General features: G+C 41.7%; 1 protein-coding gene across 1 annotated transcript; it reads left to right on the top strand.

Moving 5' to 3' along the window:
* The first annotated feature begins 1070 nt into the window (after positions 1-1070).
* Positions 1071-8680, top strand: SOX11 (SRY-box transcription factor 11). The gene has a single exon (XM_048298954.1). It carries the CDS (start codon positions 1215-1217, stop codon positions 2424-2426), a length of 1212 nt encoding a protein of 403 aa, XP_048154911.1. The 5' UTR covers positions 1071-1214; the 3' UTR covers positions 2427-8680.
* Positions 8681-17022: the final 8342 nt, after the last annotated feature.

Genomic DNA, 17022 nt, shown 5'->3' with positions numbered 1-17022 from the left:
GCGCCTTTATCCTCTGCCTACACCACGCGGTAAAAGCCTCCAGGTGGGCGCGACGATTCTCACGTCCCTCCTGCAGACAGCCCGGGCCTTCCCGGGGGACAAGGGGAGCTCCCCCACGCCGGGCACCGCCGACCAGCAGGCCGGGGCCGCCGAGGCACCGTCCGTATCCGCAGGGAACCCGGAGCGCGCCAGTCTCTACCCTGCGTCTTCTCAGCCCCGTTCTCTACCGACCGGACACCGAAACAAGCCCTGGGAGGACAGGGAGCCGAAGCGCCGGGAGCGCTCCTCTGGGGGTTCAGGGGCCCAGCCCCGCCGCGCAGGAGAAGGAGGCCACGTGCGGACCGCGGAGAACGCTGAGCCCCGCCGAGCACCGCCCGGGCCCCCGAGGCGGGGCGGGTCCGGTCCCGCTGCGCCGCCAGAGGGGCCGTGGCCACGCCGCTGCGGCGGCCGCGGAGCGCCAGCGCCCCCTGCTGCCCGCGCCGAGCCACGCGGGGCTCCGCGGCCTCCGGAGGAAGCGGAACAGGGGAGAGCCGCCGCCCCGCACCGCACCGCAGCGCTGAGCGCCCGGCGGCGGGGGCCAGCAGGCGAAGCCCCCCGCAGCGGTACTGTCAACCCCCGGGCGGAGGGAAGGGGAGGGGAGGGGAGGGGAGGGGAGGGGAGGGGAGGGAAGGGGAGGGGAGGGGAGGGCCGGGCCGGGCCGGGCCGGGCCGGGCCGGGCCGGGAGCGCCGGGAGCCAGGGAGCGCCGGCGGCGCCTCCTCCGCGGCCGCCCCCCGCGCGGGGGTGTGTCAGCGCGCCGCGGGGTGGGCGTGGCGGCGGGCGGTGCCGAGCGGCGCCATTGGCCGGCGGCGGGAGTGATGTCACCCATATGAGGCGCTGATAACGCGCGGCGCGCGGAGCCGGGAGTTTCGCAGAACGGGCAGCGCGCGCAGGGCGGGCGGCGGCGCGAGGCCGGGGCACGGGCACAGCGCGCGCCCGGCGCAGCAGCCCAGCCCAGCCGCGCCCGACCCGGCCCGGCCCGGCCCCAGCGCCGGCGCTGCGGTGCGGGCGGCACAGCCACAGCGCCCGCCCGGCCCCGCGGGCTCCGCCTCGCAGCGCGGCGCAGAGAGGAGCTCGGCGCGGCTCGCAGCAGGGGCAAGGTGCGGCGGTGGGAGGGGGCGGCGGCGGAGCGGCTTTGTTGGCTTGGAGGGGAGCGGCGCCTCGGCGAGAGCCCACCATGGTGCAGCAGGCGGAGAGTACGGAGGCGGAGAGCAACCTGCCCCGGGAAGCGATGGACACTGAAGAGGGCGAGTTCATGGCTTGCAGCCCCGTCGCTTTGGACGAGAGCGACCCGGACTGGTGCAAAACGGCATCGGGGCACATAAAGAGACCGATGAACGCGTTCATGGTGTGGTCCAAGATCGAGCGGAGAAAAATCATGGAGCAGTCCCCGGACATGCACAACGCGGAGATCTCCAAGCGCCTGGGCAAGCGGTGGAAAATGCTGAAGGACAGCGAGAAGATCCCTTTCATTCGGGAGGCGGAGAGGCTGCGGCTCAAGCACATGGCTGATTACCCCGACTACAAGTACCGTCCCAGGAAAAAGCCCAAAATGGACCCGTCGGCCAAGCCCAACGCTAGCCAAAGTCCCGAGAAAAACGCTCCCGCCAGCAGCGGCGGCAGCAAGAGCGCCAAGAGCTCCAGCAAGAAGTGCAGCAAGCTGAAAGCCTCCTCCGGCTCCTCGCCCCCCAAGCCGGGAGCCAAAACCGCCCACCACGGGGACTACGCGGGAGACGAGTACGTCTTCGGCACCCTGAAAGTGAGCAGCAAGACGGTCAAGTGTGTCTTCATGGACGAGGAGGAGGAGGAGGACGAGGACGAGGACGAGCTGCAGCTGCGGATCAAGCAGGAGGCGGAGGACGAGGACGAGGATGAGGAGCCGGGGCCACAGCAGCTGCGGCGGTACAACGTGGCCAAAGTGCCGGCCAGCCCCACCTTGAGCTCCTCGGCGGAGTCCACCGAGGGGGCCAGCCTGTACGAGGAGGTGCGGGGCGGCGCCGCGGCGGCGGGCGGCGGCAGCAGACTCTACTACAGCTTCAAGAACATCACCAAGCAGGGCCCGCCACCGCCGCAGCAGCCGCCCGGCCTCTCCCCGGCGTCCTCCCGGTCCATCTCCACCTCGTCGGCCGGTAGCGAGGAGGCGGACGACCTGCTCTTCGACCTCAGTCTCAACTTCTCTCAGCACGGCCACGCCGCCGCCGAGCTGGGGGCGGGCGCCGCCGCCGGCAACCTCTCCCTCTCGCTGGTGGACAAGGACCTGGACTCCTTCAGCGAGGGCAGCCTCGGCTCCCACTTCGAATTCCCCGACTACTGTACCCCGGAGCTGAGCGAGATGATCGCGGGCGACTGGCTGGAAGCGAACTTCTCCGACCTGGTGTTCACGTACTGAGCGGGGGCGGCGGCCAGAGCGGGCGGCGAGAGCGGCGGAGCTGGAGCGGCGCGACGCCGGCGATGATGATGATGATCATGATAATGATTAAAAAAAAAAAGTCTTGTTTTCTTTAAAAAAAAAAAAAATCTCGAAGTTAGTTCCGAGCCCGGGAGTTGTGATTTTATTTTTTTTATTACTTTTGTGTTTTTTTAATTTTTATTACGTTTGGTGATCACAACAACAACAGCAAAGGCAAATGGGACTGGGGGAAAAATGATACAGAAGGCGCTGTTTGAAGCTTGTCGGTCTCTGATTGAAGTCTGGAAGATGGTCTGCAAAGAAGTCTTTTGGCAGCACAACTGTTACTCAAGGGGGTTTGTGGATTTTTATTTTTTTTTCCCGTGAGAGATCTTAACGAACTGTTCTGATTTTTTTTTCTTTTTTTTCCGAAAGGGACCATTGCAACTTTTTTTGGAGGGAGAAAACTGATGTCTTCTATGCATCCGATTCTTAACAAAGCTGCAGGGAGCTTGAAAAAATGCAGACTGTACAAACGCTTACAAATAACTGAACTGACTTAAGATCAGAGTTTACTTTTCAGATCAAATTGTTTATGGTTTTACAAATGTGATTTCTACTTGCCAACTTTTTTTTTTTTTGTAACTTGTTCCCTTATACCTCCTTGATTGAATACCAGACAGCCTAGACCTCAGTACAAAAAGGTATTGAAACATTTTTGATACATAACAGACCTCAGTCTTTTTTAAAAATTAATATATTTTCAGGCGTATTTTTGTACAGTGAAAAGGGAACATTCTTGCTGTGTTTTTTCAGTAAGACTTTTCAGGCACTTCTTCCCTTTTATTTTCTTTGTTTTTCTCTGTTTTTAGCATGCAAGTTTGTTGGTACGTTACGTCCTGGTTTTAAAAGGATTAAAATTTTAAAAAATAATCCTTGCATCTAAAGGCCTTGTGGTTTAAAAAAAAAAAGAAACAAACACTTTTTTTGTACAGCTATAGTTCAGATTTGTTCAATATTTGTAGGTAAAGATTTATTGAAAATGGTGATATAGACCTCAGAGCTGTTATCTTAGTTTAAAAGATTGTATATGTACTGTACTATAGTAGGACTTTATGTATCTCATACGCTGTGATATGTGGATGGGGCCCCAGATGGAAGGTATGAAACTGGATTCTCGATTTTAGCAAAAAAAAAAAAAAAAAAAGAAAAAAGGCACATAGTTTAAAAAGTTTCTCATGTTGTGCAATATAATCTAAAGTACAGACCATCTGCATATTTTGTAGCAAATGATGGCAAAAGCAGACTTGTGCACTGTCAACATCATAGCCTGTTTTTTTTTTTTTTTTTTTTTAATGCTGAAAGTCTGTATCTTTACAATTTTAATAAATCAGCTGGAACTGATAGAAACTCGTATCGCAATTAGTGTCTGTAGCAGTAACGCTGGAGATGCCGTGTCGTCACCCCTCTCCCGCGGAGGCGCGGTAGCTGTAGGATGTTGTGCATGATCAGAGCTAGGGGGGAAGGAGAGTCAGGACTGCTTCTTTTTCTTTCCTCCTCTCGTCGCCTTTTTCCCACCGGCTTTGCTCCGCGGGGCCGGGGTTTGCTTGCTGCGGGCTGTCCCGGGCAGTGGCAGGCTGGCTCGCCCCGGGTATTTTCGGCTCTGCCGCCTTCCCCGCGCCCGCCGGCGGGGAAAGAGCCCCGCTCCCGGGGCCGGCCCCGCGGGCCCCCCGCAGCCGCTTTCCAGGGCGGGGGGCTCCGGGCCGGGGGCGCGGCGGGGCCGGGTGCCCGTTCTCACCGCCGCCGGGAAGGCGACTCTCCCCCTCTGCATGCCCCCGGTCTTCTCCCCGCTGGGCTTTTTCCTCCCCCTCTCCCGTTTTTGATGAATAGCCTGGGCCAGACTCGAGGTGGAGATGCTGAGGGTAGCGGTGCTGCATCTCCTCCTCTCCGGGCAGCGCTCGGCCCGCCGGGGTGGCCCCGGCCCCTCCGGAGAGCCGCCCGCCGCTCCCGGCAGGCAGGACAGGGCAGGGGACGGGGGGTACGAGCTTCGGCTGTAGGTGAGCAGACTTTGTCAGTGTGCTTTTTATATATATATTTTTTTGGGGACTTTAGGAGCCATCGGATTTCAGTTGCGTGCTCTGAAATAGCTGCTGATGGCAATAGACAGACTCACAAGGTGGAAGTTTGTTTCTCAAGAAGTTTACTTTTTTGTCTGATAGGCATTGGTAAATTATTACTACTTTTTTTTTTTTTTTTATCCGCTAATTAATGATCCAGCTGTTTACAGGGACAATTCACTGTGCTGGTATTTTGGTGGCAACCACTGCTACAGGCTTTCAGACTTGCTGAAATGAAAATCCTGCATACGCATTTGTAAGGCATAATAAAACATAACATTAAAACCTGCATGCATGTTATGTTTAATCAAAGACAACTCTTAGGCATTTAAGTGGTGAGATATCTTACTTTAGGTTAGTTAAACTGGTAGTAAAATGATTAATATAATCTGATCTCTTTCTAATAATAATAATAAAACACTCATGATTCTAAATAAAAGTTGTTTGGCCTAAATCTTTGCTATCAGAAAAGAGATATAGCATATCTGGGAACTCAAATTTATGTCTTGCATTGTGATAATTCTTTATGAGAAACTGTGTTTTAAAACAAACTTAATTACAATATACAAGATATCCTTGGCAATGGATAGTCCTCAATAAAACAGAGTTTCTTGAATTTTCAGTTTTTGGTCTCAAATGATTAGTGTGTTCTCCATGTAATAACTTAGAAATCAGACTGAAAACAAATGACATTTATCTCTTCTAAGGCAAAAGACTGAAAGAAAATAGATACACTGAAGTGCTCTAGCCTAGCCATTCACTATCCTGCTATCAAAAATCCCGTTTTGGGCTAGGGTGATGGAGTAAGTTGATCAGGTTCTAAGTCTTAAAACTGAGCCAAAATTCTCTTAGTAATTCTTCAAGCTATCATGAGGGTAGGGTGACTTGTTCTTTCAGTCCCTTTCTTCTGATATGCATCCTTGTTTATTAAAGTGATAATAGGCAGTGTCATTAAACATTTGTGCTTTGCAGATGTTCAATGAGTTATGAATGATTATGGTCAAATACAGGCTGCATTTAGTTTGCATTGTAATAAGGTCTGTGTCTCAGCCTACAAAAATTTTGACTGCATATATTTTTGGAAGCTGTTTTTAAAATTACCATTTAAAATATTAGTCAAGGATAACTGATTTAAATGATCCAATTAAAGAGCAGTCAGGCATATTTTAAAAGAGCAACAGGTCTACTTTAGTCAAAGAATATAATACCCACTCAGAAGTATATCTTTTCTTTCTTCTAAATGGGAATTATACTGTACTATATCAGAGGAATATTTTGAGTATATGGTGCAGGGAAACAATTTTTTTTGCCAAACACTTGTGTTGCTTTTATTTTAATTATTGCATATTGTTCAAGGAAAAATTAGGTAGTGTTCTGTTTAAGCCACTGCATAGTTAGGGCTGAAGTTTGATGCTGTTGAATGCCTAAGCTCCTACTGATCTCAGTGAGAGTAAAAAACAATCTTCTACTCATGAAAAATAGCATCTGCTAAGCTACTCTTTTTTATTTTATTTTGTCATTAATAATAGTCATACCTTCTGTACCTTCTGTTTCTTTTTTTTTTTTTTTTTTTTTTTGTGTACATAGGAATCTTTGTTGACATGCTAGAGCAGTCCTGTTGCAGGCCTGGTATCTCCTGTGGCCTTTTTCCCCACATTCCTTGCATTTGTCTCTGTACAATACTATTCTATGTGTAATAGGACTCAGTGCTAGGAGGGAGAAAAATGAGCTTTTCTATGTTGAAAGACAATTTACTTGCTAACACTGAGGATGTCAACTCAATGTAAAACCTAATCAAACATGCTGATTCTTTTCATCTTTAAAGTGAACATTTTTTTGCAAACCTTTTTTGCCTTTTTGATGCTTTTACTCTGTTTTTTTCCCTTCATTTTAAAAGAACCACAATTAAGAAATATTTTCTTTTATTAAAAAAAGACTTTTACAGTCTTTTACTAATGTGGTAGAAAGGCTCATTCCAAGCGTCCTTTAAGTGCTACATGCTCTTTAGGCATTCACTGACATTCAGATGAAACTTCAAGTCTATTGAATGTGATTTGCATGCGTGCAGTATGATCCTTCACTCCTGCCTTTTTGAGGAAAGTGCAACTCTGTTGTTACACCGGGGAGAACTGGTGCGGGGTCAAAGTCAGGGCCATATAAGTTTTAGGTGTTTGATAATCAAAACAGTTCATTAATTCCATTTTACATCTTCACAATTGTTGCCTAGTAAGGCCTTAAACCTGCTCTGGTTAAAAAAAAAAAATTCTCATTGAGTTTAATGGGAGTTTTTGCCTCAAGGGCTGCTGGCAGGATAGGTGTCTTAGTTCCTCCTAACCTTCATTTGTAAGAATGGCCAGGAAAAAATAAACAACAAAAACTTAATACAATGAGTTGCCTTACATTTCCCCTATTATACAGTTGTATTTCTTTGATTAATTTCCTTTCCCCTCACTCACATCCAAGGCTGTGATTGTTTTTGTTTTTCTTAATTTTTTTGCACACTACCTATACCAATTAACTGCCTAATTAGTTTTATCTTCTCTACATGGATGCAGTGAATTTGTAAGAGAATTTCACAAGCAAGTAGTTTTTTAGTGAGTTTAAAATAAATAGAGTTTTAAAGACCTATTTTTATATTCAATATAAAGCACAAATGTGCAGAAAATGTAGAATGACTTACAAAAAGGGAAACAAAAGTTCGTAATATTTCATGTATAAAAGTAATACCTTCTTTGGGGTGAGATTCTCTTAGAAAACCCAATACTTATGCCAGTGCAAAGATAGGAATATTTTAAAAACTCTTAGAAAAATTGTGATTGACAGCAATTTAAAAGGAATGACTTCTGTAGATACAAGGAAACCCCTAAAGCAATATGGATAAGAAGGGGTGAATGGTTTTCAATGATGAACAACAACCTGGAAGTGTGAGAATGGAGGTTTCAATCCTTATTAATTAATCAAATTTCTTCTTTTGTGGTTAGTTACATCTGGATTTTCTGTGAAGTGCAATCTTGCAGGATGAAAAAGTGCAAGGGTGCCAAAATTCTAAGACTTGTGAAAGTTCAGAAGCAGGTTTGATTTAGAATTATTGAATAGGGCTTCAGATTTTGGTAATTCACACTTCCAGTAAAATCAAGACATTGATTTACTGCTTGAAGAAATTTGATCAAGTAATAATGATTAATCCAGGAACTCCCATTGTCACAATTTGTTTTTGTTTCCATCATCCTGCTTATCTCCAAAACCAACTTGCCTCAACTCCTGGCAAAGCCAGGGAGAAGAGTTATATGCCATTGTTAGTTCATTTACAATTTGTATCTGGTTTTGCTCTTGTACATATGTTGGCGTTTTGGAGTCTTTACATAAATGCTGTGATACTTTTTTTCTTATTTCCTTTTATTTTTTGGTGGGCTGTTTTAAAATGGAGGCCTGTTTTCCAATGTGGGACTTTTGATGGTTACAACATTTCAATGATGTTGCATGATGGCCACAGGTGGGGGAAATTGAATGTTTTAGAGCAGTTTTTCAAGCATGACACTTTTAAAATATGTAATTTCAAAGACTTTTCAAGGCCACATGAAATTAGTTTTCATAGCCACTCCAGGTCTTGGGGGGAAAAGCTGAAAAGTACTTTTGTTTAGAAGTCTGAGTGATGGTGGGGGGGAAACCTTTTCTTGAGGTTTTTGCATGCCAGTGCACGGCCCATTGCTGTGAGAGAAGGAAGATGGTAAGGCTGCTTGAGGCAATGCACTGGAGGACAAAGTGTTTTCTAGCACTAGAAAAAGAAAATGCATGGCAAAGTTTTGTCTTCTAGTAGACTATATAGCATGCAGAGTTTAGTATGTGTCAAAACAGTGTATGACATTGCTGTATCAAAGTTGTAAAATTAAGCATTATTTATTGAAAACTATGTATTTTTTTTGTAAAAACCTGATCACCTAGAGGATTAATATCAGTGACTTGTGCTAGTGCTACAAACTTAACCAGCTTCTTTACTACAGTACTTGATATGCAGTGTTAATGCTCAGGGTTGAAACCAGTCCACTCCAATGTCTTTTTTTGCAAGAGTTTTTAAATAAAGGAACAACATAATGCAATTGTTCAAAAGACTCTAATAAAAATGTGTGATCAATCTTCCTATGTGGTTTTACGTGGATTTTTTTTTTTTTTCTGGTGTTGCATTTGGTAAATGCAGTTCAGCTATTACAGTGAATCCACTCCTCATTCTGTGGGCACCTAAAGCTGAAAGTTAACAGGAATGTTATATCTTTCAAAAAAACCCTTGACAGATAGTTATGGTCCAAGTAGCGTGTACTAAGTGCTGTTCTGGGCATGCCTGAGAGACACTGAAATAGAGAATAAGCCAATTAGCTTCCTTCTTTTCTGGTTAAGACTCTGGATAAAACAATAAAGTATTTTATGACAAACATTTTTAACTTTACCTTAAAGCTGACCATGAAGGAATGAAATAAGATGGATTACATGCCAGCAAACCCCATTTCTCTTCTGTATCTTTTTCTACAAACAATTTACCATCTAAATGTATTTTGGCATAGAAAAAATCATTCTGTATTAAGATTCTAGTTATGAAAATGTTTTTATGAAAAACCTGTAATCCTTGAAACTATAAAAAGGTGGTTTTAATGTGTTTATGTGGTGAAATTTTGTTGTATATTAAATATTGTTTTATAGAAATGATGGAGTTATATTGTTACAAATTCAAAATTTGTAGTTAATACGAGCCATCTATTGCAGAAATTAACCTTCTAGAGCTCCTGCCAGTAGACATGTTCCCAGGAAATATACAAGACACATCTCTCAATTGTATTTTCTGTCTGTACTTCTGCAAGTTTACATGGGGTTGAAAATATCAACTAATAATACCTTCCTTTCTGCTGGGGGGTTGTTGGTTACCCTTAATACCCAGGAAATAAAAGAAAAATTCTGATCAACTTCCTCTGTAGCTGATAGAAACCTTTAGACTTGGGGAGAGTCAACTCAATAAATAAAAAGTTCCAGATTATTTCGTATGACTCTTAAGCACTGCTCTTCCCATTTTTCCTGTTCTTTCCTTATCCCAGCAGTTAGCTGAATAGCTCATTTCTCCAAAAGGCAATTTTTGGATGACAAGTGATTTCTGTTTAACTTATCGGACATATTGAGAACACTGAAAGCAATCTATATCATTTCAGGATTCTGCTGTAGTAGTATATTTTCGTGTGAATGGAGATGTGTAACTGATGTGAAATAAGGGTTTGAATGTGACATGTCATAGTAAACATAGGAAGTTTAAGCTGATCATTGTAAATCAATGAAATAAAATCTTTGCATACAGCCATCATACCACTATCCTTTCTGTACGTATCAAAAAAGTTTCAAAAAGCATTTTTAAGGTATTTTAGAAGGTATTGAAACAACGCTCTGAGAGAATTCCATGATACTTTGTTTTTTTGTTCAGGGATTGGGGGTGGAGGTTGTTTGTTTGTTTTAATTCCTACAGAGATTTTTATTCAAGTCCTGTCATAGTTAACCAAAGACAAACTACAAATCTTCTAGAACAGACTAAGGTCACTTCCTTGCTGTCTCAAAACTCCTGTTCCTCCTGAGTGAGAACAGTTATTACTGCTTTGGAAAGTCAAGCTTCAGTTCTATATCATGTCTTAATGCCAGAGGGAATTTGTGCATGACACATTGGAAATTTGCCCTATCTAGTGTTTGAAAGTGTTTTTGGATTGGTAAACCACAAGTTATCACATCTTAAAACTATTACTATAGAGGTATTGTGTGGCCTGGGTGTTGGCTCAGTTTCGTATGGAAGAAAGGATAGAAGCCAATATTTGGGAAGAAAAAATACTTGGCATTTCAGTTTGAATACTATATTCTCAAGTTTGAATGTTAGATCTAACCCTGGAAGAAATGTGTGAAAACATGGACTGTAGGTAACATAGAACCCCTCAGATACCTGCGTGCATTTGCATCGTTACAGAATTAACACAGGCGCATGCATATGGATTTGGATTTTCATTTTCAATACAATGCTTGCTGGCTGGACCACAAAATGGCTAGAATGTAGTGTCCATTAAAATTTATAACTTTAAATCCTGAGAATTTCATGACATTTTCATCTGTTGGACTTAAAGTGTTGTCCCTGAAGTTTTGTGAGTTTTAAGACAATCTTTTTATAGCCTATTAACATTTTGATAGAATAGTAAAAAATCCCCCCAAAACCCCCACCCAAATGTATAGCAAAACCAAACAAGCAAACCACCCTCAACAAGTACCTCCAGCTCTAGAAATTACAATTCCCACAACAGTCAGAGTAAAAGAATCTTGGCCCTTTCCCTTGAAATCTGACCTTACATTTATTGGCATTACTCTGATATTTGCATAAGCTAAAGCATCTATGATAGATGAAAATTTGATTTAAAGATGATGATCATCTTCAAGCAAAATTGACTCACATATATACTTTAAAACACAAGTCTTACTTTCTCAAAATATAGTGTCAACAAATACTGAAATGTACACAGGGAATGAAGCAGGGTTCATCTGCACACAAGAACAAGATAGTCCAAGAGATGCATAGCGAAAAAGAAAATCTAGATCTGAGTTATAATTTTCCTGTTAAGTTTCATATTAATATGACATTTTGGCATTTCACATGTACAACTAGGTGGGTTTTTTCTTTCTCTAAGACACCAAATATGCATAAATAAATATGCAACAAATTAATCTTGAGATTGCTTTCTCAAGTCAGTACTACAAGAACTTTGATTTTGTGTCTAACTCTTTGTAAAGTAGCTTATACTTGAGCCTAGCCTTTACTTGATGAGACTTCCTTTGTCTGCATAATCTTATTGTAATAATATTCCCTAAATCTCTTTAAAGCCTGCCTTTCGTTCACCTAATTTCATTCACCTTTTTCTTTGAGTTTTAGTGCTCATACTCTTCAGCAATCAGAAGCAAACTGCTCCTCTGACAATAGCACTGTTTCAAGAGTACAGAAAGGGTAGAAAATCACTGAGAAGTGCCCACCCATCTTTGTCCTTGGAAACTGTGACTACTATCTCTTTTCTGGGCTATGGGCAGCCATAACTTGAAAACAGTTTTGTTTTCCTCCGCTATTTGTGGTCATTCATCAATTGTGGGTTATCAAGGCAATAGTGTTGCAAAAGATTCATTGAATTCAACTAGATTTCTGAAAACCACCTGCTTAAACTGCTAAAACTATCCATCCTTATTTTGCCTGAAGTTGACGTGAATTGTTCCACAAACAGAATTGTGGAATATTAATGTCTGTAAAGGGAAAATAACAGCAAAAATACCATCACCACCTCCCCCAGGTGATGAAATGTGTCTTGATGTAGCCATGATGACCTGAGACTTTTCCAGCCCCAAGGAAGATCTTTTTGTAAATAGACATTTTTGTTTATTTCCACTATATTAGTCAGATGTAAAATATCACATTTCCACAAATGTATTTTGCGTTTGGAAGGCAAGCAAAAATACATACAAAGTCAGATACAAATGGAAAATATTTACAATAATACTAAAGACATTTGAGAAACTATGGCATTAGTCTTTCAAAAATATTTATCTTTGCTTTCCCCACATCAATCTCTTGCACACATGTTCTCCCACGAGCCTTTTCCTGAGCACATATATTTTTTCACAGAAATGAACAGGTATAAATATTGATAGGTGTCACAGTCTTTCATGCACAAATGCAATTAAGCAAACATTACTAAAGCTGCTGTTATCAGTCATGCAAGGTTAAGGAACAACATAGGAAAAACTGCAACTTTACTCAACTCCTTTTAAATACATACACTGTCATGAGAGCAAGTGTCCCTAGTGGGACAGTACCTAAGACACCTGGCATCAGCTGGCCATCCATGGTAGATTTCTCACCCTTTGTGCTGGGTGAGGAGCTGTCTGCAGCTTCACTGAAAAAACGGGATGTTTGGTGTCCCCAGCATCTGGCCCAGGATTTCACATTAGGTATCTCTGTCCACTCAAGGGCTCAAGGAGTTAATAGTTTTGTTCTGATGACAGCTGACAAACTCTTTCCGCTGATACATTATCCTGTAGGTAGAGCATGTGCTTGGGAAATAGAAAGCTCCGGGAAGAGATAGAAAACACATCTAGAATAAAAAACTAAAACAGAGTCAGCACATAGTCCAGGCACTGGAACTCAGCTGTCTGTATTGTTAAATTGCTAGAGGACAAAATCCCTGACATGGTTTTGGCTGGTGAATGCTAGCACTCTTCCAAAAAATCACTGGGACAATTTGGAAATTAACATGGGCCAAAGATCATTCCCAATAGGCAGCTTGGATTCAGACACTCTGTTTTGGAAAGTAAGAGAGTATAATAGCATAGATGTGGGCAGATCATGCCAGCTGGCTTCTGAGCCAGGGAACACACCTTGGTTTAATTTACTACAGCTACAGGTTACAAACCCTATTTCTATAGGATTTTGACCATAGAGCCCCTATAATTTTGGAGAATACCTAAACCTCAATCTGTGGAATAGTCTCAGAGAGAAGCTGTCACCACTGTGTATGATTGGAATGCAAAAATCATGAGGCTAAAGGCAAGGCAAAAAGGAATTTGCCCTAAAACCTCTTCTGCTCTATTACTGACAGGTACTACCTCTCATTATATAGTCTCAGTTCTACAGCTGTGGCATTCCTGTTTACATGGGTGCTCATTCTTAACAGGGGGAGCAAAGAATGAGACTGTGGATGTAAATTTTTTAAAACTCAGAAATTTCTTAGAGAATTTGGGATAGGATGAGTGCTCCAGCTCATAAAAATGATAACAATTTACACTGAAATGCCTTCACTCCCAAGAAGCCAAAATCACTTTACAAGTATTGTTGGCCAATTTTGTTCTTCCCTTGTAGTCAAAACACCTACTGAAATCAATTGTAAAATCACTTCTATTGAATCTCCTCCAACTGCAGAGCTGAGTGAGAATTTTATATGTTGAACAGCTATAGAACTGGAGCCTTGAAATTGCTTTTTAAATTATACATAAGAATCATAGAGTTTATGTTCTTCTAGCACTCTCACAGTTAGTTTAGACAATATTTTCATAAACTGCACTCTTAGGAAAAGAAATCAATCCATCTGGACTAGATAAGAGAGAATCATTAAGTATTTTCCTTGCTTAAATATTAATATAAATTAGTAAAATTGATTTAGTGTCCTGAGAAAGGAATGCCCCCTTGGCCAGTACATCAGTGTTATGGTCTAATCTCAGTGATTACTGAATCATAAAAAGACCTGTCTTCAAACATGAAAGTTTTTGGGCTTTTTCTCTTTTTTAAATGCTAAGGATAAGGGATGAAACTAAAGCTAGAAAAGCATAAAAGATGATAGACATTTCAGACTCATTTGTGTTGTTTTAGTGGTATTGAATCAAAATGGTGCTTCTGCACTGCAACAGATCTTACATTTTTTTCTGATGTTCAGTGGTTTCTTAATCTAATAATGTTCCACTGGTGTTAATGGTGATTTTAACAGAATAAATACCATCTGAGTTTGAACTTAGACACAGGCAGGAAAAACACTGTAGAGTAGGCTTGACTTGGAAACAACAGGAAGAAAACTAACAAAATTAAAAGAGAAAGGCAAGACAATTGTCATGAGCTGCCCACTGAGCTCTGTATTTTCTGGTTTTTTGCACCAGTATGAGAGGGCTGCCTCAACAGGATAAATTCCAATGTGCTCTGAACACTGAGAAGCTGCCTCTGCTGCCTGACCCATCAGGATCTGTCCTAGTTAAACAATTTCTGAGAAATGTGTGTGCCCAGAGCACCAGTCAGCAAGACATACTGTGTGTGGCTGCCTTGTGTGATTCCCAGCTTCATATGGGGCACATGGCAACTCCCATCTCCACCAGTTCCTCATGGTGAGAGACTTGACTCCAGGGGAAAGACAAGAAGTAAAAGGTAAAACTTGGATTTACAAATGATGAGGGTAGGGACATGCCATCCCACGTCCATGCTAATCCCACATGCATGCTGGCATTCACAAACTACTCCTCTCCTGGGCATGCTTGGAGGGCTGAGTCTCCACACTGCACTTGTGGAAAATGAAATCCTCAGCTAAGGAATGCTGCTACTGCCTGACACCAATCTTCTTGTAACTTCCAATTTCAAGAGTAAATTCAGTTATGAAAACTTATTGAAAATAAAAGTGACATTTTTTTGATGTATCTTCATACAGCTCTGTTTGATTTCCCCAATCATTTAACCAGCAAAAAAGTTAGAGCAGCAGCAGATTTTATCCATTGTATCCTAGAGTATTCAATTAATGTGAAAATACCTTTCTCCAGTCATGCCCAGAAAGTTTCTTTGTATGAAATTGGAGACAATATGTATTGAATAATGACCTGATGTTGAATAAAGATTCCCACTAGTGTAGGATTAGTAGGCTTAACCATTAGCAAGTTTCACAAAATGCTAATAAAATATTTATTTGGCTATTACTTTTCTTGACCTATCAGTTCAGTTCACTAATGGATTCAGTCTTTCCAGACAGAACCTTATACATTTATCTGAAGCTTAGCTAGCTGTTTTCCTCAGTGATGATACATTAATTTTTTGGTCAGATATATTTTTACTCTATGAAATTTGAAGTATATCTATACATATATATATATATTCATATATATATATATATATACATACATAGAATTATGAATATTTAAGAAATAAAACACTAATCAATTTTAACACAAAAATTTTCAGGTACAGAAGATTTAAAAGACATATTCACTAGTTGGTCCAACAACCGCTAGTTTAGAATATTCCATTAAGAGTCAGAAACTACTTACTGCATACTTTATATTAGGATAGACTAGTCAAATGCATACTCACTGAATAATTCCATGGCTTTTTCCCTCTATATAAAACTCTCCACTAAGAACCTTTTAATGCATCTTGATTCTGAGAGTCTCCTTGCCATACAAATCACTCTCATTCATATTAATGTCCTTTTTGCACGTAAAAGAGCTGGGATGTTGGAGGTGATATATATAAAAAAGGTTTTTTGAGAAAAGATTCCCAGAATTCAGAATTCTTGTCCTTTGTGTGAAACATAAAGCAAGTACTAGAAATACCACATAAAAATATATTATTATAAAAGTTATTTTCAATTTAATTTATATGGATTGTGGTTTAAAGCAGACAGTTCTATCTATATAAGATGCCTTGAATATTATGGTTGCAGAAAAAAAGAAGTTTGATTCCATCATAAGTTTTGACAAGCTTTTAAACAGAAGGAGTATCTGGTAAGGACTGGCAGGGTAGCAATAGAATAGAAATGTTTCCTTCAAGAGAAGGCACAGTTTTTCTACTAAAGGGCAGCCACCAAATCCCAGCTCACAAAAGTTAGCAGGGACTGGAAATTTTCACTGCCTCCCGAGAGCTGCTTATATTGTGCTCAGCTTGGAGGTCAATGTGTGGGATGGATCTCCCAGTGCAGTGTAGAGAAATAGGTTGCCTCCAAAATACAGAAAGTTATCCTAATTGGTTCTTATCATCCTCCTTTCCAGTAATTTTTGATGTGATTCAAAAATTTACATGTTCCATATATGTAATAAATACAATCAAATGTAATAAAATAACCTTAAAAATGATCTCTTACTGAGAAAAGATCAATATTTAAGAACTGCTTTTTTTTTTTTTTTGAGTTAGGAAAATAGCAGCAGGTTGAGGGGTTTTTGGTCGGTTGTTTTTTTTATTTGTTTGTTTGTTGAGGGTGGGTGTTGTGCTTGTTTCTCTTTTCCAGCCTTTTTGCTACTATTTCATGCTATCACCATTTCACCTTGGATTCATTAATCTCTCCAAAGCTAAGTGTTAGCCATCAGACATGTAAAGTACTATGGAAACTCTTTACAAACCAGGCTTAAGTGAATGACACAAACAGAATAGTTTACCTGCTATCTGAAATGTCAGTAATAGAGAAAATGAACAGGCATCTGTATTTTTTTCCTCTTTTTCTATAAATGTATATTTTTAAATAGATGCTTCAGTGACATTTGAAACAAATATGTATATGAAGTATATGTACTAAGAGGAATAAGAAGCAGTGAAATGTTGAATCATGTTGCTGCCTTTTTCCCTGGGGTGCAGCATGTGTAATACATGAGAAAAATGACATCACCCACAGAAGGGACTGGATTCACAGACACGCTATAAATAAATCATTCAACAAAATGAAGAAACAGCAAAAGGTACAGTCAGGGTCATATTCTTAAACATGCATTATTTACCCAATAACCTGAATTATCTCCTATGGTCTTTCCAGTTTCATAGGTAAATGCAATAAACAGTGTCATCTGAAAAACAAACACCCTGTGCCCCTCATTTGTATTTGTTTCTTTATGTTTACAGCTAATGTGTCCAGAATGAATTTAAATAAATCCAACTCTACACAGTCGCTTTCATATCGTTTTTATAGAGCCAT

The sequence above is a fragment of the Corvus hawaiiensis genome, chromosome 3 (genome assembly GCF_020740725.1).
Source record: "Corvus hawaiiensis isolate bCorHaw1 chromosome 3, bCorHaw1.pri.cur, whole genome shotgun sequence".
Classification (NCBI taxonomy): domain Eukaryota; kingdom Metazoa; phylum Chordata; class Aves; order Passeriformes; family Corvidae; genus Corvus; species Corvus hawaiiensis.
This window is presented reverse-complemented; position numbering and strand designations above follow the sequence as displayed.